The 26,437-nt window shown below is 37.8% G+C and overlaps 1 protein-coding gene across 2 annotated transcripts in view; it reads left to right on the forward strand.

Annotated features, from left to right (window-relative positions):
• LOC124596460 (enoyl-CoA hydratase domain-containing protein 3, mitochondrial) overlaps nt 1–19,442 on the forward strand; it is a 100,056-nt gene extending 80,614 nt beyond the window's left edge. For both annotated transcript variants that reach the window (XM_047135594.1, XM_047135595.1), the window contains 2 exons: nt 4,789–4,903; nt 18,374–19,442. In XM_047135594.1, coding sequence (XP_046991550.1) covers nt 4,789–4,903; nt 18,374–18,491 — 233 coding nt within the window. In that variant the 3' untranslated portion in view covers nt 18,492–19,442. The remainder of the gene's footprint in view (nt 1–4,788; nt 4,904–18,373) is intronic.
• The last annotated feature ends 6,995 nt before the right edge of the window (nt 19,443–26,437 follow it).

Genomic DNA, 26,437 nt, shown 5'->3' on the forward strand with positions numbered 1-26,437 from the left:
TCTCTGCCTATGTAGATCAACACCTTCAACCCATTACATGCAGTCTCCCATCCTTCATCAAAGACACCAACCACTTTCTCGAACGGCTGGAATCCTTACCCAATCCGTTACCCCCAGAAACCATCCTTGTAACCATTGATGCCACTTCCTTATACACAAATATCCCGCACGTCCAGAGCCTCGCTGCGATGGAGCACTTCCTTTCACGCCGATCACCTGCCACCCTACCTAAAACCTCTTTCCTCATTACCTTCGCCAGCTTCATCCTGACCCACAACTTCTTCACTTTCGAAGGCCAGACATACCAACAATTAAAGGGAACAGCCATGGGTACCAGGATGGCCCCCTCGTATGCCAACCTATTTATGGGTCGCTTAGAGGAAGCCTTCTTGGTTGCCCAGGCCTGCCAACCCAAAGTTTGGTACAGATTTATTGATGACATCTTCATGATCTGGACTCACAGTGAAGAAGAACTCCAGAATTTCCTCTCCAACCTCAACTCCTTTGGTTCCATCAGATTTACCTGGTCCTACTCCAAATCCCATGCCACTTTCCTTGACGTTGACCTCCGTCTGTCCAATGGCCAGCTTCACACGTCTGTCCACATCAAACCCACCAACAAACAACAGTACTTCCATTATGACAGCTGTCACCCATTCCACATCAAACGGTCTCTTCCCTACAGCCTAGGACTTCGTGGCAAACAAATCTGCTCCAGTCCGGAATCCCTGAACCATTACACCAACAACCTGAAAACAGCTTTCGCATCCCGCAACTACCCTCCCGACCTGGTACAGAAGCAAATAACCAGAGCCACTTCCTCATCCCCTCAAACCCAGAACTTCCCACAGAAGAACCCCAAAAGTGCTCTACTTGTGAGAGGATACTTTCCGGGACTGGATCAGACCCCAAATGTGGCTCTCCAGCAGGGATACGACTTCCTCAAATCCTGCCCTGAAATGAGATCCATCCTTCATGAAATCCTCCCCACTCCACCAAGAGTGTCTTTCTGCCATCCACCTAACCTACGTAACCTCTTAGTTCATCCCTATGAAATCCCCAAACCACCTTCCCTACCCTCTGGCTCCTACCCTTGTAACCGCCCCCGGTGTAAAACCTGTCCCATGCACCCTCCCTCCACCACCTACTCCAGTCCTGTAACCCGGAAGGTGTACACGATCAAAGGCAGAGCCACGTGTGAAAGCACCCACGTGATCTACCAACTGACCTGCCTACACTGTGACGCATTCCATGTGGGAATGACCAGCAACAAACTGTCCATTCGCATGAATGGACACAGGCAGACAGTGTTTGTTGGTAATGAGGATCACCCTGTGGCTAAACATGCCTTGGTGCACGGCCAGCACATCTTGGCACAGTGTTACACCGTGTGGGTTATCTGGATACTTCCCACTAACACCAACCTATCCGAACTCCGGAGATGGGAACTTGCTCTTCAATATATCCTCTCTTCCCGTTATCCACCAGGCCTCAATCTCCGCTAATTTAAAGTTGCCGCCACTCATACCTCACCTGTCTTTCAACAACATCTTTGCCTCTGCACTTCTGCCTCGACTGACATCTCTGCCCAAACTCTTTGTCTTTAAATATGTCTGCTTGTGTCTGTGTATGTGCGGATGGATATGTGTGTTTGTGCGAGTGTATACCTGTCCTTTTTTCCCCCTAAGGTAAGTCATTCCACTCCCGGGATTGGAATGACTCCTTACCCTCTCCCTTAAAACCCACATCCTTTCGTCTTTCCCTCTCGTTCCCTCTTTCCTGATGAAGCAACCATTGGTTGCAAAAGCTAGAATTTTGTGTGTATGTTTGTGTTTTTTTGTGTGTCTGTCGACCTGCCAGCACTTTCATTTGGTAAGTCACATCATCTTTGTTTATATATATATATATATATATATAGAAACATTCCACGTGGGAAAAATATATCTAAAAACAAAGATGATGTGACTTACCAAACGAAAGTGCTGCTTTCCCTCTCCTTCCCTCTTTCCTGACGAAGCAACCATTGGTTGCGAAAGCTAGAATTTTGTGTGTATGTATGTGTCTGTTTGTGTTTCTATCGACCTGCCAGCACTTTCGTATGGTAAGTCACATCATCTTTGTTTTTTTATATATATATATATATTTTATGGAGTTCCACAAGGCTCCATAAAAGGTCCAGTCCTATTTCTCTTCCATGTTAATGACTTACCATTAAATATCAGCTCCCCATCAGTTCTGTTCGCAGATGGTACTTCTGTCGTAGTTGAAGATCAGAATTCAGAAAAAAAATCCCAAATCTGTGATCAGAACCCTCAGTACCTTAGAAACCTGGTTTCAGCTAAATTGGTTGAATCTAAGCATATCAAAGACCCACATGATGCAGTTCAAAACCAGACAGTCAAAATGTGAACAGATTAAGATTGTACACAACAACCAAGATATAGAAGAGGTTGACTCAGTCAAATTCTTAGGTTTAAATGTAGATAAAAATTCGAGCTGACAGGCACACATTGAATACCTAGTAAACAAACTGAGCAGCTTTGCATTCGCAATGCAGATATTATCAACTGCAACTGACATTGACACACAAAAAGTAGCATATACAAGCTACTTCAAATCCATTATTAGGTATGGTATTGTCTTTTGGGGTAACTCGACAAACATAGTGCGCGTACTAAAAATACAGAAAAAAAAAATCATTCAACATATGCACACTACAAATCACAAAGAACCATGTTGACCATAATTTAGAAAACTTAAAATATGAACTCTGCCATCCTTATACATGTATGGATTATTATATTTTTGTACACCAGACATGAATTATTTGAGGGAAGCCATTCTGTCCATTCACATGGCACTAGAAACAAAGAAAATTGTATGTTCCCTACCCACCACCTCCGACTGTATGATCAGGGACCTCAATACATGGGAATGAAAATTTGTAATAAATTAAAAGGGAACATGTTGATGCAGATAAATTTAGATTCACTTAAAAGAAAGCTATATGAGGTTCTGACACTGAAGTGTTATTACTCAGTAGATGAATTCATGCAGTACAAACTGGAAATTGGAGCTTGATACGATGTGCCACATATTCCAAGAAATATCATTATAGTGTCATTATTATTGTAGTGTTATTATTTATTAATGCAAAAATCTTTGTAACTGTATTATAAATTTTTGACATGTCTCCTGTATGCAAACCAAATGGATTGCAAATGTATATCATGAGATGAATAAAACACAATTCTCAATTGTGCTGACCACATGCCCCTCCATACCACATCTGATGACACTATTGGCAGAGGAAGACACTGGGGTCTGTGAGGGCCAAGTGGTCCGTTTAGGGCCAGAGTATAGAACTTTAAAATGAACTGGAAAAGTCAGAATATGCCATGCGTTTATTACAGAAATGAAAAGCAAATTTTATTATCTTATGAAATAAAAATAATAAATGGGAAAAAGAGTTAATGAATCAATTTGAGATGAGAGATATTCCTGAACTCATTAAAGTCTCGGCAACTGAGTAAAATAAGACTGAAAACAAGGTGCAGTTAGAACTGACTGAAGCAAATCAAAAAATCCACTGGGAAGCAGTGAAGCAAAATATGAGATACATTAAAGGTACAGTCAGTATAGGACAAATTTTCCAAAAAAGTGGAACAGCCAAAACTGAAGGCTTACGTGATGCTGATTGTGCATGAGACATCAGGCAACTGTGATCAATACTGGGGTATATTTTTAAGTTAATGAGGGCAGCAGTTTCATAGAATCCAAAATGCAACAAACAGTAGCTCTAACCTGAAGAAGCTGAATACATGGTTCAATCAACTACAGCACAAGGAGCAGTGTACCTTCAAGGATTGCATCAAGTGTGTTCTGTGATAATACACAAGTGTGTACATCACACTTGGACAATATACACTGTTGTGAGGCTCCACTATATTTGTGAGCTAACGACTGTGGGGAAACTGCATAAGGTCAATCAGTACCAACAAGCCGCAAGCTGACTTTCTGATAAAGACTTTTCCAAAGATTAAGCATCTGCAGTGTTGTCAAGCTGCAGGACTTCCATAGTTCACAGATTAACATCTTGGGAACTTGTGGTGGTGTTGGGAACAATTTAGTTTTCTGTGCTGACATCTTGTACTAGCTTATTGTTTTCACCTTAAGTTCCTCTTGTAATTATAATGGAATAAATACTTTGATTACCTGTGTCCTTAGCAACATTTTGTGTGTGAATTTAATTTAGTACTAACAAGAGGAGCTATTTGGACAGGCCCTCTATAATTTTCTTTATACTTATATGATATTAAGCTCATTGCTGGGACATCAGTTCCATAAAGAAATGCAGGACAATTCTAAAAAAAAAAAAAAAAAAAAAAAAAAAAAAAAAAAAAAAAAAAAAAAAAAAAAAAAAAATCCCTTTTGAAGATTATAAGATTTCTGGATACTGTCAAATACAGAACATTTCAAGTTTATATCATTGGTAGTTGCTTGCATAGCGTAGTCTTGCAATTGTGGATAGCACTTGGAAATTTTCTAATTTTTAAATAGACATGCACCATACTGCTGTAGGCAATTGATGTCTGGTCACTGAGCTCCAAATCGTGTAAATGTGAAGAAAATCAAAGATGGCCAGTCTGTAAGATCTCATTGTAAGTAAGTTTTATATGCTCTTGAAAGGACTGTTTGGAGTCAATATCCAATAGGAATAGATATTTTGAATGTTCTTGCTGTGGAAACCTTTTTAATTTACTCTGTTGATGTTTATTATTCTTGCAGAAGAAGAAGTGAGGAAGATAGTGGATTCAATATGTAACAAAAGTCGTGCTGTCATTGAACTTGGCAAGAAGTTTTTCTATCAGCAATTAGAAACTGATATAAGAACTGCATACAGGTATGTATTCTTGACTAAACCGAAAGGAGGTTAAGCAAGCATCTAGCACTAGCTGATTGATGTATGGTATTGAGACACACATATCAACATATTTTAGCTAGCCTTTGAGCTGCTGGGACTTTGTCTTATAGTCACCTTCACAAATCTACGTACAGGTACAGACATTTTCATTATCATTGTACATATTCTATCGATTACATCAATAGATTAGAAAAAGGCATTTAATTAACAAATACCTCTGATCTTTTGTTTATGTACAAATGAGATGTTGTTGTTTAAATAAATTTTGGCTTGCAGCTGGTTGTCATTTAATTCATTGCATGATATTTTAACTGGCTACCTGCCAGTGATCTTCATGTGAGCCACTGAAGACAGACAAAGATTTGCTCTGTTCCAGCGTATATAACACACTGTGAGTATTGTGCTCATACATCAAAATTTAAGTTGACAGACAGACCCCACTTCCCGGCTTCAGTGCCATCACTTGTGGAAATGTGGAATCAGCTGTCCTCTGCATTACTGCTTGCCACAGCCATTGGTGCACTCTGTTGTCCTTAATTGGAATAAATCATGAAGATGATGGAATTCCATGCACCGTCCAACTGGTAGCCACTATCACAGTTCATCAGATTTTCCTCGAGGCATATTTCTTCAGATTCCTTAATAATTGAGTCCCAAATAGATGTTGCTGTGGTCAGACTCAGAGTTCTGTCATACTCCATTGAATGTCAGTAGAAGTACAGTGTTTGGCAATAGCAGGCTTGCTTGGTTGCAAAAGATGAGTGCACCATTGATGTTCAGTGCAGCATTCTTTCACAGTGGGTGTGCTCTGTTCTGTGTACGCCATACCAAAGTGACAAGGTATTTTGTAAATTCTGCCCATCTGCAATAACAAGTCGTTCTTTACTCATCTCAAAAGACCTGCAATCTACAATGGTGGATGGAAAATCACTTTCACCTGTAACATAGAGAGTATTGGATTCTTGCTCTTTTAAACAACATGTTGTCCACAAAAGGAAGAATAGGTAAAGATTTTGCAACTTGTTCTCTTCTTTATCCACTTCCTTATTCTTGGTTTTAACTGAAAGTGCCCTGTTAATCTGCTTCATGGAATACCCATTTTTTTCTGAACACTGTCTTTAGATGGGCGAGCTCTTCAGGCAAACTATCTGGATCTGAGACAGTGTTAGCTCTGTGTATGAGTGTTTGAAGCACATTCATAGTTTACAATGGGTGATGACAACTTGATGCTTGCAGATACAAATTAATATGGGGGAACTTATCGTTAACTGAATGCCACGAGAGCCATCATTCTTTCATCTAACGAAGACATCTGTGAAAAGCAGACAACTGTCTTTCTCTAATTCCATACTGAATCAAATGTTGTTATGAATGGAGCTGAGATGTGAAGAAACACCCTCAATTTGTCTTACCCATGAGGCCACACTGTAAAAATATCATATACATACCTCCAAAATACAGTTATTTTAAGGGCAGATGATTCAGGTGCTCTCTCCTTGAAATCCTCCGTAAAAAGGTTGGCCACCAAGAGAGGCATAGGACTACCCATGTTGACACTGTCAGTCTGTTCGAAATATTCTTGATTGAACATAAATAGGTAGAGGATAGAGCATGTCGAAACAAAACAGCGATATCTGCTTGATGCTCTTTGCCAATTAGCACCAAAGAATATCCTAGAGGGACTTTTGTAAAAAAAGTGATACTACGTAAAAGCTAAACTGCCAGAACTGTTAAGACAGAGAGCCCCAAGTCTGTTGATAAAGTCAACTGGGTTAAGGATGTGATGTGGGCAATTTTGTGTCAACAATTTCAGCAAAGAAGTGAGATGTTTGGCTAAATAATATGTATGTGCTCCACTAGTGCTCACAGTTGGATGTAATAGAATATCTTCCTTATGAAATTTTGGAAGGCAGTATTAATCTCTTGATGATCTCTTGAGGTAAGAACGAGGAATTCAGTAGTGCAGAAGGTTTCTGTTGCACACATCCTGTATGGTCATAATCAGTCCTCCTATAGATAGCATCATTTAGCAGACCATACATCCTATCATCATATGCACTATGAGGCAACAAAATGGTTGCATTACCTGTCTGTATAAAGTAAGGGACTCAATTTTGCACCTACACATAGAGCATCACCTTTAATTAGTTTTGTGAATGGTGTTGAAGAAGCTGTAGGACACCTTCCTTCAGATGCTGTGCGAGAACTAAGAAGGGTAACTTGCCATGCTCTTTTGAAAGCTCCGCCTCAATGTGGTAACTTAACCTCTGCAGAAAGGGCAGCACTATGAAATCTATTAGAGGGCACTGATGTAGTAGTACTGAAGGCTGACAAAGATAGTATGGCCCCATGGAGAAGACAAATTGGAGTTTCTTCACCATGTCAACTCCATTCACAACAACATTGAATTCACTATGGAAATAGAGAGAGATGATTGTCCCCCGTTTTTAGATGTCTTGGTTAGACGAAGAAATGATGGCCGTCCAGGGTATTCAGTTTATCATAAGCTTACTGATTTGTATTTGCAAGCGTCAAGTTGTCATCACCTGTCAGAAACTATGAGCCTGCTTACACAGAACTCACACTGCTTCAGATCTAGATAGTTAGCCTAAAGACCTCGCCCACCTAAACACAGCATTCAGAAAAAATGGATATTCCACCTAGGAGATTAACAGGCACTGTCAGTTAAAACAAAGAATCAGGAAGTGGATAAAGAAGAGAACAAGTGGGCAAAATGTCTACCTTTTCTTCCTTTTGTGGCCAACATTTCATTTAAAATAGCAAGAATCTTCTGTAAATTTCAAGTGAAATTTGTTCTCCATCCACCCTCAAAGATTGCAGATCTTTTAGGATTGGTGGAGGATGTCTTATTATTGCAGAAGGCCAGAATTGACAAAATACCTTGTCAGAGTGGTATGGCTTACATATGACAGACCACACTCACTGTGAAAGAATGGTGCACTGTATCAAGCATGGACAAACAATATTGTTTGCAGATGACCCTAATGTACTGATCGCTGACAGGTCACTAGATGCACTAAGAGAGAAAGCCGAAGAAAGACTTAGTAGCTTTATGAATGGGCAAGCTGAAGAAACACTTACAAGCTTATATGAATGGGCAATGAAGTCACTCCTAATAAAAAGAAAACAAGCACTATGAACTCCTAGATAAACAGAAAGCGAGATTACAACAACCGGAAAATAAATAATGAAGTTATACAATGTGTGAAAAGCACAAAATTTCTGAGAACGCATATTGATTGTCAGTTATGGTGGGAAAAACATGTAAAAATACTTGGCAATAGAATTTCTTCAGCCTTGTATGCCCTCTGAATTCATATGTCAGTATGTGATATTTCATGTATCGGATCAGTAAATTTTGCTTATATTCATACTGTTATTAACTATGACATAATTTTTTGGAGAATGAATAAGAAGAGTATTCAAGTTTATTTAGGCTACGAAAAGTATCAATGTGTTTAATGACCAAGAGCAGAAATACAGCCCACTGCCTCATTCTTTTTAAAATAGGTTCCAGGCACTGTGAAACCAGTAGCCACTATCATGGCCCATCAGACTTTCACCTGGTGTATTTCCATAGAGACTTTAATAAGGGAGTCCCAAAAAGATGCTGCTGCAGTCAGAATCATGGTTCTATCATACACCATTGAACGTCCAGTGGAAATACAGTGTTTGGCAATAGTGAACTTGCTTGGTTGCAGAAGGCAACTGCAACATTAATGTTTTTGCATGACTGATTGGTAGCTTTGTTAAACTGTAAAACAATTTATATTGTAAGAATTTTGTCATGTAAAACACTGAAATTTTTATGGCTTTCATTTGATTCCTTATACAATAATTTGCAATGAATTTTGATAATCTAATTATATTTTGCTTTTTTAAGTGGCTTAGCTAATTATTATTCTATATACACATTATAAACAGTACTTCTCATAACAGGTAAACTGTTTTAATTTTGGTACTCCATTACTGCATAAAAACTTTTATTTTGTAAATAATCTTTCAGTTTTGTTCTGAAAAAGTAGATAGTATCTACATCTTTTATATGCTGTGATAATTTGTTATGTAATATGATGACATTCAACGCATACTGTCAGTTACGGTGGGAAAAACATGTAAAAATACTTGGCAATAGAATTTCTTCAGCATTGTGTGCCCTCTGAATTCATACATCACTATGTAATATTTCATGTATCAGATCAGTATATTTTGCTTATATTCATACTGTTATTAACTATGACATAATTTTTTGGAGAGTGAATAAGAAGAGTATTCAAGTTTATTTCGGCTACGAAAAGTATCAATGTGTTTAATGACCAAGAGCAGAAATACAGCTCACTGCCTCATTCTTTTTAAAATGCTGGGAATATTAACCGTACCTTGTGAATATATGCATGGAAAAAAAATGAAAAAAATTGACCGCTATGTTGATAATTGCTTAGTATTTGATTATAAAACCAGAAACTGCTATAATTTGCATCTGAACAGAAAAAATAAAGTTAAATTCAGTGAATTTTATTGTAGAATGTCATCATATTACATAACAAATTATCACAGCATATAAAAGATGTAGATACCATCTACTTTTTCAGAACAAAACTGAAAGATTATTTACAAAATAAAAGTTTTTATGCAGTAATGGAGTACCAAAATTAAAACGGTTTACCTGTTATGAGAAGTACTGTTTATAATGTGTATATAGAATAATAATTAGATAAGCCACTTAAAAAAAACAAATGTAATTAGATTAACAAAATTCATTGCAAATTATTGTATAAGGAATCAATTGAAAGCCATAAAAATTTCAATGTTTTACATGACAAAATCCATACAATATAAATTGTTTTACAGTTTAATAAAGCTACCAATCAGTCATGCAAAAACATTAATGTTGGAGTTGCCTTGTGCAACCAAGCAAGTTCACTATTTCCAAACACTGTATTTCCACTGGACGTTCAATGGTGTATGATAGAACCATGATTCTGACTGGAGCAACATCTTTTTGGGACTCCCTTATTAAAGTCTCCATGGAAATATACCAGGTGAAAGTCTGATGGACCATGATAGTGGTTACTAGTTTCACAGTGCCTGGAACCCTATCGTCTCCGTGATTTTTTTCTAATTGAAGATGACAGAGTGTGCCAATGGCCATGGTGGGCAGCAATGCAAAGGACAGCTGAGTTCCATGCCTCCACCAGTGCGGGCACTGCTGCCAGGAAGTGTGCTCCATCTGTCAATTTGAATTATGTCGCATGTATTGAATACCTGCAGTATGCAATATATGGCAGAATGGAGCAAGTCTTCATCAGTCTTCAATGGCTCACCCGAAGATGACCATTACGTGGCCAGTTGAAATATCATGCAATGAATTAAACAATGACTGGCTGTAACCTGAAATTTGTTTGAACATGTAGTTTGCTGGGGCAACTTACAAATTCACATGACACATTGTTGATACTCAATTATATTTCTTCTTGAGGTACAAAGATGACATGAAAATGTCTACAGATGAAAACAAAGTGTCCATATAAATATTAACATTTTAGCATCAATCACAGGCAGGGGGAGTTGGAATTACTGCCATTGCAGTCTAAATATCATTCTCCTGACATTGAAATTTTATGGCTCCTTGCTGGGCTGGTGCTTCATGTGTAGCTGTTGTTCATAGATTTGTAATAGTGTATATTCAAGTTTGTTCTTTGATTGGATAACATTTGAAAAGGTTTTAAAACTTAAACAAACAAATAATGGAAAAAGTAGAAAAGAAAAAATGCACACCGTTAGTTAATATTTTAAAATATATTGGTCACAGGGCTTGGGGAGCAGACATATGGAGGCTTTGTATTTAAAAATACTGAATGCCATTCACCATGAGGTAATTAGTCTGACCATGGGGGCATTGAGGACGAACTCCTATTCCCAGCCTCTTTGCCAAGGCTGACGAGCCATCACTTCACATTAGGCAGCAACTGCTCATTGTGCACAGACATACAAAATCTTTCCTTTCACCTTCATACCACTCCATTTTTGGCCTGTCGTTTGCATGAATCTTTAACATCTGATGGTGACCAGTGAGGCCTTTTGTACCAGTGCAAAGGATTTCCTTTTAGACATGGATTTAGTAGGTCAGAAATGGCCATGTGAAGAAAGAAAGAACTACAAGTGTCATTCTTAAGTCTGTTTTCATCTCATTTTATGTCAGCACTGCAATATCTCTGAAATACATACAAATGGTTCAAAACAGTGTGATATCCCTGGCTGCTCAGTACCATTCACTGGCAGTGTCTTCAAGTATTGACTCCAAAGTATGTTTACAGTTTTCAGTGTTCATGTGTGTGCAGACCTGGAGGTGCTGGAGCAAATGAGTCATCAACAAAGCAAGAAGTTTCTTATCTGATTCAGCTGCCTTAGTGCCTTACAAGCTTTGCAACAGATGTACCCAACAGAGACAATGATCCATTTAATACAGGATAAACTGTTCCTTCTCCAACAGCAGGGGAAGCAGGTGTCATTCTGCTGTGTGCCAGAGCATGTAGGAAGGTGGTAAATGAGATAGCAGTTGAAGCAGCTAAGGAGGCCTGTGAGGAACACAGTGTGGCTCTATTTACCATACTCCTGCAGGCTGACATCTTGATGTTGAGCCCAAGAGCCATGTCACTGTCTGGGGTGGGGTAGCAAGGCATAAGGAACAATATGCTGCACTAGCCAAAGAATACCTTATAGCTTTTTCAGAGATGCTCTTCTCTGCAAGCATTTCCACAATTTTATCATACTCTCCAACTACTCACCATAACCCTTGCTTTATTAGATTGCATTTTATATTTGTACCAGAGACCAGTGCCTAATGTGAGAGGGTACCTGCCCTCTGTTTTAGCTAATGATGAGATGAGTGTCACAAATAGAGGTTTGCATCTGGCATTTATGCTCTCTCAAATTGCTTGGTGGATGTAGTTCTGCAAAATTTTTGCAGACATCAGTGCTGCCACTTTGGATGGGTGAAGCAGATGCACTTGACTTCTTTCATGCTCAATTGAGTATACTGTGCTAGAATGGCCCGTCTACTCCAATTACCCGACCACTGCTCAGTCCTCTGCTGCAGGATCATGATGGTTGAACATGAGCCTAAGGCTAGGGTGAAAGTGAAACTGGATTCAAAAGAATATATTGTAAGTGCAGAAGAGTGTGGTCGTAGCAGTGTTTGGGAGAGATTTTCATTAGTGATGATAAAAATGGAAATCATCCTGACTAAGTTTAGTTTGGTAGGTGCTCTGCCATGCCTGCAGAACTCGACAGAGCTTAAGTTATGAAGCATTAAGGGTGAAAGTTGCAGTACAATAACTAAAATGTGCAAAGAAATGTGAGCCAGAGAGCTTCATGTATTTACTTAAAAACTGGGGGAGGATTTCACACTTCTTGGCAAGAGCTTGTAAACGTCTTTTCAGAATCTCAACTTTGTACAGCTCCAATGTTTTGCCTGATCCTACAACAATAAGATGAAACATTGAATGACAATCCAATTAAATATGGGTGAGTGTGATTCCCAGCATTGTCCAGGCCATAGGTGTGAATACCTGTGCATGTACAGTGGTTGTGTGGACCAATCCATTTCGAAAAAATTGTTACAAATCTATTACTGCAAAGTTTGTTTATCAAAGTTAGGCACTTCTAAATATGGGGTTGGTGAGAACTCATTTTTCTGAGAAGAAAAAATCTGGGGAATTTATTAAGAACCATATTACAGAAACACTATTTAATTTAGGAGTAGGTCCACAGCAGTTTAATAAGATTTCATTTGTCATTAACCTAGGTGCTAATACATCCAAGGCATCCCAGTCCTTTCAGCATTATGAATGCATTGTTATTTAATGTAGGAGTAAATCCACAGCAGCTTAATAAGATTTCATTTGTCAGTAACGTAGGTACTAATACATCCAAGGCATTGCAATCCTTTCAGCATTATGCATGCATTTCACATGTTTTGTTCGCAGTCCTGAAGCACAGTTTTGATGGCAGTTGTTTGAAAAATGAGGTTGCAATGGTTTATTCAGCAATTTATGCTACCAGTGATGCTATCCGTTTCCTAAAGAAAACTGATATAGACAAGCTCAAAGCAGAAAAGAAAGCCAAGGTGGAATAAAAAATGGTTCAAATGGCTCTGAGCACTATGGGACTTAACATATGAGGTCATCAGTCCCCTAGAACTTAGAACTACTTAAACCTAACTAACCTAAGGACATCACACACATCCATGCCCAAGGTAGGATTCGACCCTGCGACCGTAGCAGTCGTGTGTTTCCAGACTGAAGTGCCTATAACCGCTTGGCCACACCGGCCGGCCAAGGTGGAACAATTTGTTTAGAATGTTACAGTCTGTAGTTAGGCAATCTGACAAAATCATGGAAATGCTTGCAGAGAAGGACATCTCTGAAAAACTTATTGTTTACAGCAACAACAACAACAGCAACAACAAAAGAACTCATAACAATTTTGCGCCTTTCAAAGTTGCAACAGAAGTGCTTGAAGGTGAGAACTATCCCAAAATTAAGTTTGTTTGTTTAAAAGTGCATAAACTAAAAACTCTTTGCAGTGCAGAGCTGACAATACAGAGGTACGTGTAAATTACTATATACCCAATTTTGTTGTTTAATAAATATTGATTGTACAGAAAATCAAATTTTAACTGTAAACATTATGAATTCCAAAAGGAGTGCAGTCTCCATATCATAGAGGAGAAAGTTGAAATTCAGACATTGCAAAGTGTAGCAGCATATCTGTGGCCAATCTTTCACTCATTAAAAAGTATGTCCACTGATGATAAGAAATAAGATGTTAAAAACTCTGTGTCAAATTTGTGATGAATTATCTATTCCAAGTTAGTTACATTATAATGTGACAGTAATATTTTATTCAGTTTTTGTGATATCTGTAAATAATTATTTATGACTGGTGAGAAAATGTCAGACACACTAAAAGTTTCTGTTTTCAGAATGACTAGCCTGTGAGCCATATGATATGCAACCTCCTAGTGAGGTTACTTTTATTTAACCTGAATGGATGGCAGTGATGATGATTATCTGGTTGAGTGCTGGATGCGTAATAGTAGTGCTGACTGGTGTAGCACAGTGGTTAGCACACTTGACTCTCACGAGAGTGACTGTTCAAGTCTATTTCTGGCTATCCAGATTTACATTTTCCATGAGCTCCGTAAATTGCTCCAGGCAAATGCCAGGATGGTTCCTTTGAAAGGGCATGGGCGATTTCCTATCTCATTCTTGACATTATTGACACAGCTCAAGCTTTTGCTTTGTCTGTATTAACCTTGATGTTGATGGGATGTTAAACCCTAATCTTCCATCCTTCCTTCATAACAACAGTCCATTTCCCAAGTTATCTAATTTAGTAAGAAGAGTGATTTGTGTCCAGCCACAGATACATGTAGCAAAAGAAATTTCCATGTGGTACGGAACCATATGACGCACAGGCGAAGCAGACATGATCTGAAATGAGTCGATGACATCATCAGTATTCATTTTAATTGCAGTGCTAACACAGAATAATTTTTTGCAAATTTATTTCTGCTAGATTTCTGATTTCTTATGTGGTAAATTCATTTTTGTAAATTTGAATTAGGAAAGCAGTTGATACACTACTGGCCATTAAAATTGCTACATCACGAAGATGGCATACTACAGATGCAAAATTTAACCGACAGGAAGAAGATGCTGTGATATGCAAATGATTAGCTTTTCAGAGCACTCACACAAGGCTGGCGCCAGTGGCAACACCTGCAACATGCTGACATGAGGAAAGTTACGAACCGATTTCTCATACACAAACAGCAGCTGACCGGTGTTGCCTGGTGAAACGTTGTTGTGATGCCTCGTGTAAGAAGGAGAAATGCTTACCATGACGTTTCCGACTTTGATAAAGGTCGGATTGTAGCCTATCGTGATTGCGGTTTATCGTATCGCGACATTGCTGCTCACAATGGTCGAGATCCAATGACTGTTAGCAGAATATGGAATCGGTGGGTTCAGGAGGGTAATATGGAACACCGTGCTGGATCCCAAAGGCCTCGTATCTCTGGCAGTCGAGATGTCAGGCATCTTATCCGCATGGCTGTAATGGATCGTGCAGCCACGTCTCGATCACTGAATCGACAGATAGGGACGTTTGCAAGACAACAACCATCTGCATGAACAGTTCGATGACGTTTGCAACAGCAGCATGGATTATCAGCTCGGAGACCATGGCTGCAGTTATCCTTGATGCTGCATCACTGACACGAGCGCCTGCGTTGGTGTACGCAACTACAAACCTGGGTGCATGAATGGCAAAACATCATTTATTCGGATGAATCCAGGTTCTGTTTACAGCATAATGATGGTCGCATCCGTGTTGGGTGACATCGCGGTGAACTCATATTGGAAGTGTGTATTCGTCATCGCCATACTGGCGTATCACCCAGCATGATGGTATGGGATGCCATTGGTTACACGTCTCAGTCACCTCTTGTTTGCATTGACAGCACTTTGAACAGTGGATGTTACATTTCAAATGTGTTACGACCTGTGGCTCTACCCTTCATTCGATCCCTGCGAATCCCTACATTTCAGCAGGATAATGCACGACCGCATGTCGCAGGTCCTATATGGGCCTTTCTGGATATAGAAAATGTTCGACTGCTGCCCTGGCCAGCACATTCTCCAGATCTCTCACCACTTGAAAACGTTTGGTCAATAGTGGCCGAGCAACCGGCTCATCACAATACGCTAGTCACTACTCTTGATGAACTGTGGTATCATGTTGAAGCTGCATGGGCAGCTGTACCTGTACACGCCATCCAAGCTCTGTTTGACTCAATGCCCAGGCATATCAAGGCTGTTATTACGGCCAGAGGTGGTTGTTCTGGGTACTGATTTCTCAGGATCTATGCACCCAAATTGCGTGAAAATATAATCACATGTCAGTTCTAGTATAATATATTTGTCCAATGACAAATACCCGTTTATCATCTGCATTTCTTCTTGGTGTAGCAATTTTAATGGCCAGTAGTGTATTATAAAAACAGCAGTGTGATTTTTCTTTCCAAGAAACACCGTCATTGCAAAATTATGTAGTTACTTAGTTTTCCTGTGAAACTTTTCACTGTTTCCAGATTTTCTTCTTTTCTTTTCTCTCTCTCTCCCTCCTTCTCTCTCTCTCTCTCTCTCTCTCTCTCTCTCTCTCTCTCTCTCTCCCTCTGTTCTTTTTTTTTTAAAAAAGAGCAAGCTATACTCTCTTATGGATCACAATGATGCATCAATTATATACTACATACCAGGAACATATATCTACAACATAACTAAATTGATCTGAGTTAATTGGGTATGCAATTTTTCATGATGCCTAAATATTCCACATGTATATATTTCCTGTGTTAGGTATCAGTGCAGTAGTATATAAAAACTTTTCATGGATGAAGAAATGCTAAATCCTCCTGGTTCCCTCAAGCCTCAACTTTAAGGGTGTAATGTGAAAGGTGTATTAATTGGTACCAATGAAATTAAAGCTTTCAAATTTCGTTTGGAACTGATAGAGAAGGCCTTTTTTCCATATAGACCATTATATTTCAACACTAAATTTGTTCCAAAATTCTGCTATAATAGATAGTGCTGTGGAATATGCAGGTATGTGGTTTGCACAGTCTCACAGTCATTGGGAACAGTTTTAAGCTAAAGGGAATTTTTGCTAATTTAAGGTTATGTATAGTTAATTCAGTTATAAAAATCTATAGAATTTGAGAGGAATCTCAAGTGAGTTGTTTTGCTTTAACAATTTCTGCTATTTTCCAGTGTCACTATTTCTGGTTTGGTACTCACATGTACAGCTATTTGGTTAATTAACAGTGGCAGTGCTATTTGTCAGTTCTATATGAATAACGTTTGAAAACAGAACCTGCTGTTTTGCCTTTCATTTCACTATGGGATATTACAGTCCGTGTGTCATTATAACTGTCAAGATGTCACTTTTTGTGCTTCTGAAAAGGCTTTATATGTCACTATCATTTCTTAAGCCTTTAGAAGGAGATCAGCAATAGGATTCTTCTGAGGGACTCACCAAAGAACTTCGGTATATTTCTATTGGTATACAACCATCCTTCAATCGAAACTGCCCATCTGAAGTTCTGTGCTTTGCTTTGCAACTGTTGTACCTCAAGAAGCTTTTTCATATTATTTGCATGCCAAATTTGTGCCTTTACCATCTTAAAGTAGTGTACTAAGTAATAACAATATAGGAAGGATAGATTACTAGCCACCACACAGAGGAGGCATTCAGTCACAGACAGGCACAGTGAAAAAGACTGCTAACATATTAAAACTTCCAGACAAAGTCCTTCTTCTGAAATATAAAAACACCATCCACCCACACACACACACACACACACACACACACACACAATTCGCACTCATGTGGCCGCTGTTCAGGATGCTGGAGGCCATCTGTCTGTGACTCAGTGCTTCTTGTCTGTGGTGAGTAGCAACCTAGACTTTCCATATTATTGGTATTTCATATTGGACTTTCTGTTGTGCTAAGTACATGATTTTAAAATACTTGATGATATCACTAATGAAGTAATTTATCTCCACAATTAATAGGTTTTCAAAACATGCATTGTGGTTTGTTTCCAGAATAATTGTATCCTTTCTGCCTTTGTTGCATTATATTTTTCTAAATCTTATCAAATATGGTTTCAATCTCCTTCCACTGTGATGGTGTGAGAATTAAATATATGGATATTTACCAGCAGTTAGAGATATCCAAAGAATTTCACATGCTGACTCAGAAATTACTGTGTTTGATTTGGAATCATAGTGACACAATCAGTTTTAGTTACCAGTAAAGAAGGAATTTGAATTAACTGCTTTATTGAGTTGCTAATAATATTCATATATACTATTCACTGATGGTGACTAGTGATGATTAAAAATTACAGATGTTTTACTCTCAGAAAGTCATCATCTCTATCAGCTTATTCAGCATTACTCCCTTAGAATGGCAACAGTGTGCCAGTTATGAACTTGGTTCTCTAGTGTGTGTGTGTGTGTGTGTGTGTGTGTGTGTGTGTGTGTGTGTGGAGGGGGGGGGAGTGGGGGGGGGGGGCACACTAATTTTATTTTTTTAAATTTTATTTTATTTATTTATTTTTTATTTTAGCTGCACAACACTGCTTTTAAACTGACATTAGTCTTTTGTAAACTGTGTGAATCAGCAAAATGTGGTTTATTGTGGAATAATGTCTGCTACACATTTGTGCTAGAGTACTTTTATCTTATAAGACCCTATTATGGAGGTATCAAAAAATAAGCAAAATTTCAAACTTGTTTTAAATCAACTTCAGTTTATGTAGCTGGTATTCCTTCAAAATTTTTTCAATATTAATTTCAGAATGGGTGAGGAAATAATGGTAAATAACTTAGCGATGTCTGATGGCCAAGAAGGAGTTCGCAGCTTCATAGAAAAGAGGAAGCCTTGTTGGACACACAGCTCAGAAAAATGCCACTAATGATCAGCTATTGCTTCTCTAATTGTAATAATTGTTACATAAGTTAGTCCGCTTTTGCATGCAGTTAGGTCTAAAGGAAAGAATTATAGCTGCCTGTGGAATTCTGTTCCTGAAGTAAGATGTTGCTCATTCAGAAAATCCTAAGTAGCAGGTATAGACCTTTAATGGTATTATTGTGTGTGAAGGATGCTATACACTTTATTTATTTTCCAGTTGTTTCCATATTGTGTAAATGAGGAGAATTTTATTATTAAGTAACAAGAAATACTGTAAATAAATGTTATTTCTCGATCCCTCAGTTACTAGTGCTCAACAATTGCTACGTGCCAATAATGGTTAATGAATATTCTGACAAGTCAGAATTTTGCTTTAAAAATGAATCGATAGTATAAGAATGATATTCCTATGGTAATTTTCTCACATTTAATGAATACAATGTAGATAATAAGTTACATTTTACTTTTCGAAAATTTATGTACCTATCACAGAAAAGGAAATGATATGGAATTAAATGTAGACTTTTTAGTGACACATTGTAGTACATAGTGTGTTGCAAAGACAAGATTAATAATTGTTCCAATATTCTGTATTTTTACAGAACTTTCTCTTTAGACTGAGCATGGAATTGATATTTATATCTATGTACACCAAAATTTTGTATTGTTCAATCTGACATGAGAATTTTTACATCTATTGATGCATACTTGTTGAATAATAGACATAATAGTGATTGTTATCTCTTAGGTGTAGTTGTTAAGAACAGTCTTTGTTCCTTGTCACCAATTTACAGTGTCCTGGATTGTTATTGATATTTTCAATGAAAACTGTTATTAAGTAACTAGAAGTAATGTGTTTGCACATATATAAAAGGCTTATGAAGTTTCATAATTTGTAACTTTCAAAATTAATTTAGCAAGCAAGCATTTTTATTGTAATTACAGTAAATGCAAACTAGACAGTCATAAAATGTGAGCTTTCTCTCAATCTGTTAAATAACTTAGACAATACAAGTTAAGTCCTGCCATAAGTTAATGTAATTAACTATTTTGACATATGGCAATACAAGGCTGTGGAATAATGCTCATACTTGTTACAGTTAACATTTGAAAATTGTAAATATTTTATGAAGAAAAGAAAAGTAGTTTCAGATTGCTATATCCTGTAACAGTGCAATATAGATGTTTCTTCAGAAAATGGACTTTTTCCTAGTGCTCGTTGGAATGACTTTAATATAATCATTTTTTGTGATACTGATTATTGTAATGCCAGTTTTGAGTGATAATTCATTTATAAGTGTGATCATAACAAAAATTTCATGGGTGTTGCTGTACTCTATGAGGTCTTCAGTATGTGAAGGTTTAAATTTCTCGTTCTTCTCTTACAATGGAAAATCGAGGATGGCATGTAACAATATTATGATGAAGATAGTTGCTACTCACCATATAATGGAAATGCTGAGTCACAGATAGGCACAACAAAAGGACTGTTGGATAGTGAGCTTTAGGCCAATAAAGCCTTTGTCGAAAATATACAACACGCACACACACACACACACACACACACACACACACACACACACACACACACACACACATATACAAAGAAATGCAATTCACACACACATGACAACAGTCCCTGGCATCAGGAGCCAGACTTCTGCTTCAGTTGCCAGTGACTCTGGTCATGTGTGTATGAGTTGTGTTTGTATGAGTTTGTGTGTGTATGTTGTCTGTTTTTGACGAAGGCCTTGTTGACTGAAAGCTCACTTTCTGACAGTCTTTTTTTACCTGTCTGTGACTCAGCATCTCTGTTATATGGCGAGTAGCAACTATATTTTTCATAATATCATTCTTCTCCTACTGTGTTGTATTTTATTTTCTGCAGAAATCAGCATTGAATTACCAGTATTTTTGCTAAAGCATGCATTTCTTTCAGTTATTATTGCTGTTACATCTGAGAGCCGAAAATGTGGACTTTATTTGTAACATGTAACTATTGTAGGTCGTTTATTGTATGTTGCATATTATGGCTGTTTCAGTATCTGTCATTGTCACTTGTCTTAATGTCCAACACAGTTCATTTATGTGGTGTTGCATCATCTTAGGTAGCCACATTTTATAAAATACATTGCAATTATTTTGGGGATTGTCTTGCATAACTTGATCTTCAAAACCTCTATCAAATGGTTGTCTCAGAGAGGTGCTATAAAGACCTACAATTTCATTGGTAAATGTCCAGGGCTCAGGAAACTGACATCCAAATTTTATTATCTGACTATGCAGTTTAGTGAACTTTTTGAGTGTTTATGCTGTGTCACATGTTATGAAATCCTGATATATTTTGCCATGTGAAACTATTTTAATTAATTTGTTTCTCACAGCACCAGTTGCTATCGTTTATCTTTCAGAATTCTGACTTGAACATTTTCAGTCATATCTACATTTCTTCAGGTGTTATGAAGTCCTGGTATATTCATAAACAAGAGACCATTGCAGTTCTTATTTTATCAGAGTAACAATATAAATTGTCCTCTTATATATAAACTACAATAAAATTCCACCAGTTTTGTGATGAAGTTTTCAATATTCATGCCCATGATGTGTTCTCCAAATCTCTCTCTCTCTCTCTCTCTCTCTCTCTCTCTCTCTCTCTCTCTCTCTCTCTCTCTCTCTGTGTGTGTGTGTGTGCGTGTGCGCATGCGTGCTGTTTGCTCCCCCCCCCCCTCCCCTCACCCTGCAAATCAGTCTTTGACTGGTTTGTTGTTGAAGCCTGCCATGAATTCCTCTCCTGTGCCAACCTCTTCATCTCAGAGTAGCACTTGTACCCTACATCCTCAGTTATTTGTTGGATGTATTCCAATCTCTGTCTTCCTATACAAATTTTACTCTCTATAGCTCTCCTTTGTGTCATGGAAGTTATTTCCTGACGCCTTAACACGTGCCCTATTGTCCTTCGCTACTTCTTATTAGTGTTTCTTTCTTTACTGAGTCAAAGGAGAATCTCCTCATCCCTTACCTTACCAGTCCATCTAATTTTCAACCTTCTTCTGTAGCGCCACATCTCAAATGCTTTGATTCTTGTCTGTTCCTATTTTTCCACACTCCATAACTCACTACCATATGATGATGTACTCAAAAATGTACATTTTCAGAGATTTCTTCCTCAAATCAAGGCCTATGTTTGATATGAGTAAAGGCCTTTTGGCCAGGAATGCTCTCTTTGCCTGTGCTAGTCACTTTTTATGTCTTCCTTGCTTTATCCATCATGGGTTATTTTGCTTCCAAGGTAGCAGAATTCCATAACTTAGTCTACTTCATGATCCCCAGTTCTGATATTAAATTTCTGTTCTCATTTCTTCTACTTCTCATTACTTTTGTCTTTCTTTAATTACTCCCAGTCCATATTCTGTACTCATTAGATTACTCATTCCATTCAATGCATCCTGTATTTCTTCACTTTCACTGAGGATAACAGTGTCATCAGTGAATCATATCACTGATATCCTTTCGCCTTAAGGTTTAATCCCACTCTGGAACCTTTCTTTTATTTTCCTCATTGCTTCTACAATGTATAGATTGAACCGTATGGGTGAAAGACTACACCCCTGCCTTACACCATTTTTTATCTGAGCACTTTATTCTTGGTCTTCCAGTCTTATTATTCCCTCTTGGTTCTTGTATTATCTGTCTTTCCCTACAGCTTACTCCTATTTTCCCCAGAATTTTGAATATATTGCACCATTTTATACTGTCAGATACTTTTTCCAGGTCGACAAATCGATGAATGTGTCTTGATTTTTCTTCAGTTTCGCTTCCAGAATAAAGCATCACATCAGAACTGCTTCTCTGATGCCTTTACCTTTCCTAAAGCCAAAATGATCATCATCTAAGAGATCCTGCATTTTATTTCAGTTATTTTTGTTTTATGTAATTTTTTCATGTTTTCTGCTCATTGTGACTTATGATTGTATTGTCCTATAAATATAGATTGAGTTAGTGATTGTTTTCAATTGCTTCAACATTTGTTGTATAACCTCTTTAATGTTTTACTTTTTATCCCTTCACAAATATTGAATTGCGTCTAATAAATTCTTGATTACTGTTATTTGTTTAGGAAGATGTTACAGTGTTCAATTTTCAGTTTATTGACACAACTAGCCTTTGCCTTATGGAATATTTTTTGTCCATGTCTTTGATCTTATTTTCTTCTCACATTAGCTTCATTTTGCTGAGTAGGGTACTTACATTGTAATGTTTAACTATGCCTCGTAGTTAACCAGGCTAAATGTTATTGTGATAGCTCCATAGATATAGTCCATAAGTGCTTTACTTAGAAAAAGTGTCAGTCATGTGATTTATGTTGTATTTCTGTTGTGCAAATGAAGGTTTTTGTGGCAGTGCAATAAACCCAACAAGATCTTATTGCAATATGTCATTGCGTCATTTTCTGCAACTTTAAATAAAATATATGAAGTGCTGCACTTTCTTCTTTTGACCCAGAATCCTAGCATTGTTATTGCTGGAGTGCCTGCTAAACATTTGTTGCTATTGACTTCATCTTTGAACACTTCATACTTTCCATCCTAAACAATTTTTAAAGGAGGTGGCGAATTAAGCTGAATTATCTGAATATTGTGGCGTATTAGATTTTTAAGAAAACAGTAAAAAATTACTTTCACTAAAAATATGGAAAAAACACTAGCAAAATCTTGCAGATTATTTTTTATTTCAGCTTAATTGTCTTCTGATTTATTGCAACATGTTTGATATTATGAGGTGCCATAATGTATAAAAGCATGCTCTAATTTTACTTTTATTTGATAGAAGTGCTAGCAGAATGTTACAATTTACAACACACATTTTGTGATGGAAGACTGTAAAAATCACAAGAAATTCATAACTTTTTTACTATTGCAAGGAAAAGTTCTGGCAGAATGTACATAATTTAGGAGTAAAAGAGACAACTCACCAAATAGTACAAGCATCTCTCTCTCTCTCTCTCTCTCTCTCTCTCTCTCTCTCTCTCTCTCTCTCCCCCCCCCCCTCTCTCTCTCTCTCTCTCTAAAACACACACACACACACACACACACACGCACACGCACACATGCACACAGCTACACAGGTACATTGTACTGGCTGAACACACAATGCTGTGACTGCAGTTCAGTGGGCAGACTGAGGAGTCTGTTGTGTCAGGTGGGGTGGGTAGAGGGAGGGGGGAGTTGCAGCTGGTGTAGGGAATAGAATGCAGCAGGATGTTGATGACAGCTGGATTGGGAGGGGTGACAGGACAGAGGGAAGAGATACTGATGGGTAGATCATATAGGTGCAGTGGGGTGGCATAATCATGGTAGTATAAATTTAATGCAAAATAACTATGCACTGACATGACATTATTAATAATGCTTGATACGACAACATTATATACTCGTTACAAACAACCATACCCAACAGATCACTGAAACAAGTCAATTTACCATTATTACGAGCTACTGGACCGAAGACAACATGATGCTTCTATCTTAAAAAGCATAGTTACAACTGCCACAGTCTGCTGGTGACAAGTGGCGGCTAAATTAAAGAAATACACAGCACAGAATACGCACGATTTGTGCAAGTCAGTTGGAAGCTAGGCAGGTCCAAGCAGAAAAAATAAATCTGGACGATCATTTAGGTTTGAATGTAAAGGCTTAAGTTAATCACTTGTCTTTTTTAATAATGGAATCAAGTATTTGCAGAGTCTTTTGTTATAACAAGTACAAAGAAAGTAAAGATGGCTGTGTACGTTACTTACATAGTTAATCTTTTTCACACGACCTCACAGTGTAGATGATGTGATGGATCTCCATCCCTCTGTGTGCGATGGAAGTTACTGCAGTGCCTCTCCTCATTCTTTCGTAGCTTTTCACATACTTTTGTGCCTACCATGCCTACTTCTTAGATTAACCTTGGAAGACAATCTTTCAGCATATGCAGGAAATGTCCAAACCACTTCAATTATCGCTTTTGGATAATGTTCACCAGAGGCTTTCCATTAAAATTTTTTCAAGTGACCAAGTTTCAGATCCTGTTCCTTCTAGTTTTGTTATCTTTTATGTGGACATATCTCATTTCTGCCACTTTGATACGATTTTTTTTTTTATTTTTTATTTTTTTTTTATTTAATACCCAAGATTCACACCACAGATCAGTGTTGGAATGTAGGGAGATATGTATGCTGCTGACTTTGTCTCTTTCAGTGTCCCTCATTTATGGAAGGTATTCTGTTTGATACAGTTAAACAGTTTACCAGCTGCCCCAACTCTTTACCTAATTTCTTTTTCCACCTTCCCACCTGTGCTCTAGGTAGACCCAAAGTACACGGATTTGCTGTCCCGGTTTTTCTTCAAATATAATGTCATGCCTTCATTCCCTGTTGTTAACAATAATGGTTTTTGCTTTTCTGACATTTGCCTCAATTTCTATGTTCTTTAACTCTTCCAGCTAGAAACTGATGTGTTAGAGGTTTTTGCACTGGAGGCTACTATCAGAGTGTTGTTTGATAAATCCAAGCTGGTCAGTTGAACAGGTTTCATCCAGTAATTTCCAATGGTTAGCTTTTTTAACTTTTCTGCTGTACGCTTTCAGTGTCCAGGCAAGGTATATTATGAGGGTTATTTGGAAAGTAAGTTTTGATTCCTTATAAAACATAAACCATCAGGTTTTTCCAAAAAAATGTTATTATTTAATTCCTTACATGTATCTCTATTTTTGTACATAGCTTCCGTATTTGTTTAAACATTTGTCATAACATTCTACAGTCTTTTGTACCCCTAAATCACAGATGTCTGCTGCCTGTGAGGTTAACCAGTTTTGTACTGCTTCTTTCAGCCTCATCATCTGTTGTGAGGTGCTTGCTTCCGAGAAACTCCATTAGGTAGAAGAGCAAGTGAAAATATGTCTGCACCATGTCTGAATGGTGCAGTGGATGGACAATCTGTTCCCATCCAAAAGATCAGATCAGATTTTGTGAGTAAATAACTGAGTCTGGTCTGGTATTGACATGCAGTAACAAAATTCCAGATGTCAGAAGGCCATGTCACTTATTCTGTATTGCACATCAAAGTTTAGTAAGGGTAGCTCAGTAAGCACCTTCATTTATTGTTGTCCCTTGTGGAATAAACTCAACTAACAGGTCTCCATGTCTACCTTGAAACATGGTTGCCATAACTTTGTGTGTTGAGATTGTCTGCTCTGCCTTGACTTTGACTGAAAATGTTGTGTGATGCCATTCTACTGACTGATATTTAGACTCTGAGATCATGTGAGAAACCCATGTCTTCTTCCCTGTGACAATGTTCTCTAAAAATTGATCACCTTTCTTATGATATCAGTCCAAAAAATTGAGAGCACAAGCCATTATTTCAATTTTGTGTTTCTCAGTGAGCAGCCTGGGAACTCAATGTGGGCACAATCCGTGAAAACTACAACTTTTCTAACAGAATTTTTTTCAGAGTTCTTCTACCCACATTCAGAAAGTCTGATGCTAAAGTTGAAATTGCAGATTTCCAGTTTTCATTAATCATTTCGTTCATGGCTTTGACCAAATCTTCTGAGACCACTGCTGGTCAACCTGACCAGAGTTCAACATCGACTTTCGTATCTTAAAAAAGTCTGTCAGAGGCTGTAGGATTTGGTAATGTAAACTTGGTGGTTTCATTTAGATACTACAGAAACTTTTCACCAATTGATGATGACTGCTATAAAGTGGTCGTTCAAATAATTTTCTGTGTGCTGTACATTGTAAGATAGGGACATCATCATCTTTTGTCATTCTTCAAAATTATTATGTGTGTGAGAACAGATCACTGTTCACCAAACAGAAGAAGAACTGAACAGCAGGCAGGTAGGAAAACATGATAATACTCACACACACACACACACACACACACACACACACACACACAC

This window comes from Schistocerca americana, chromosome 2 (assembly GCF_021461395.2).
Source record: "Schistocerca americana isolate TAMUIC-IGC-003095 chromosome 2, iqSchAmer2.1, whole genome shotgun sequence".
In the NCBI taxonomy this organism is placed as follows: Eukaryota; Metazoa; Arthropoda; class Insecta; order Orthoptera; family Acrididae; genus Schistocerca; species Schistocerca americana.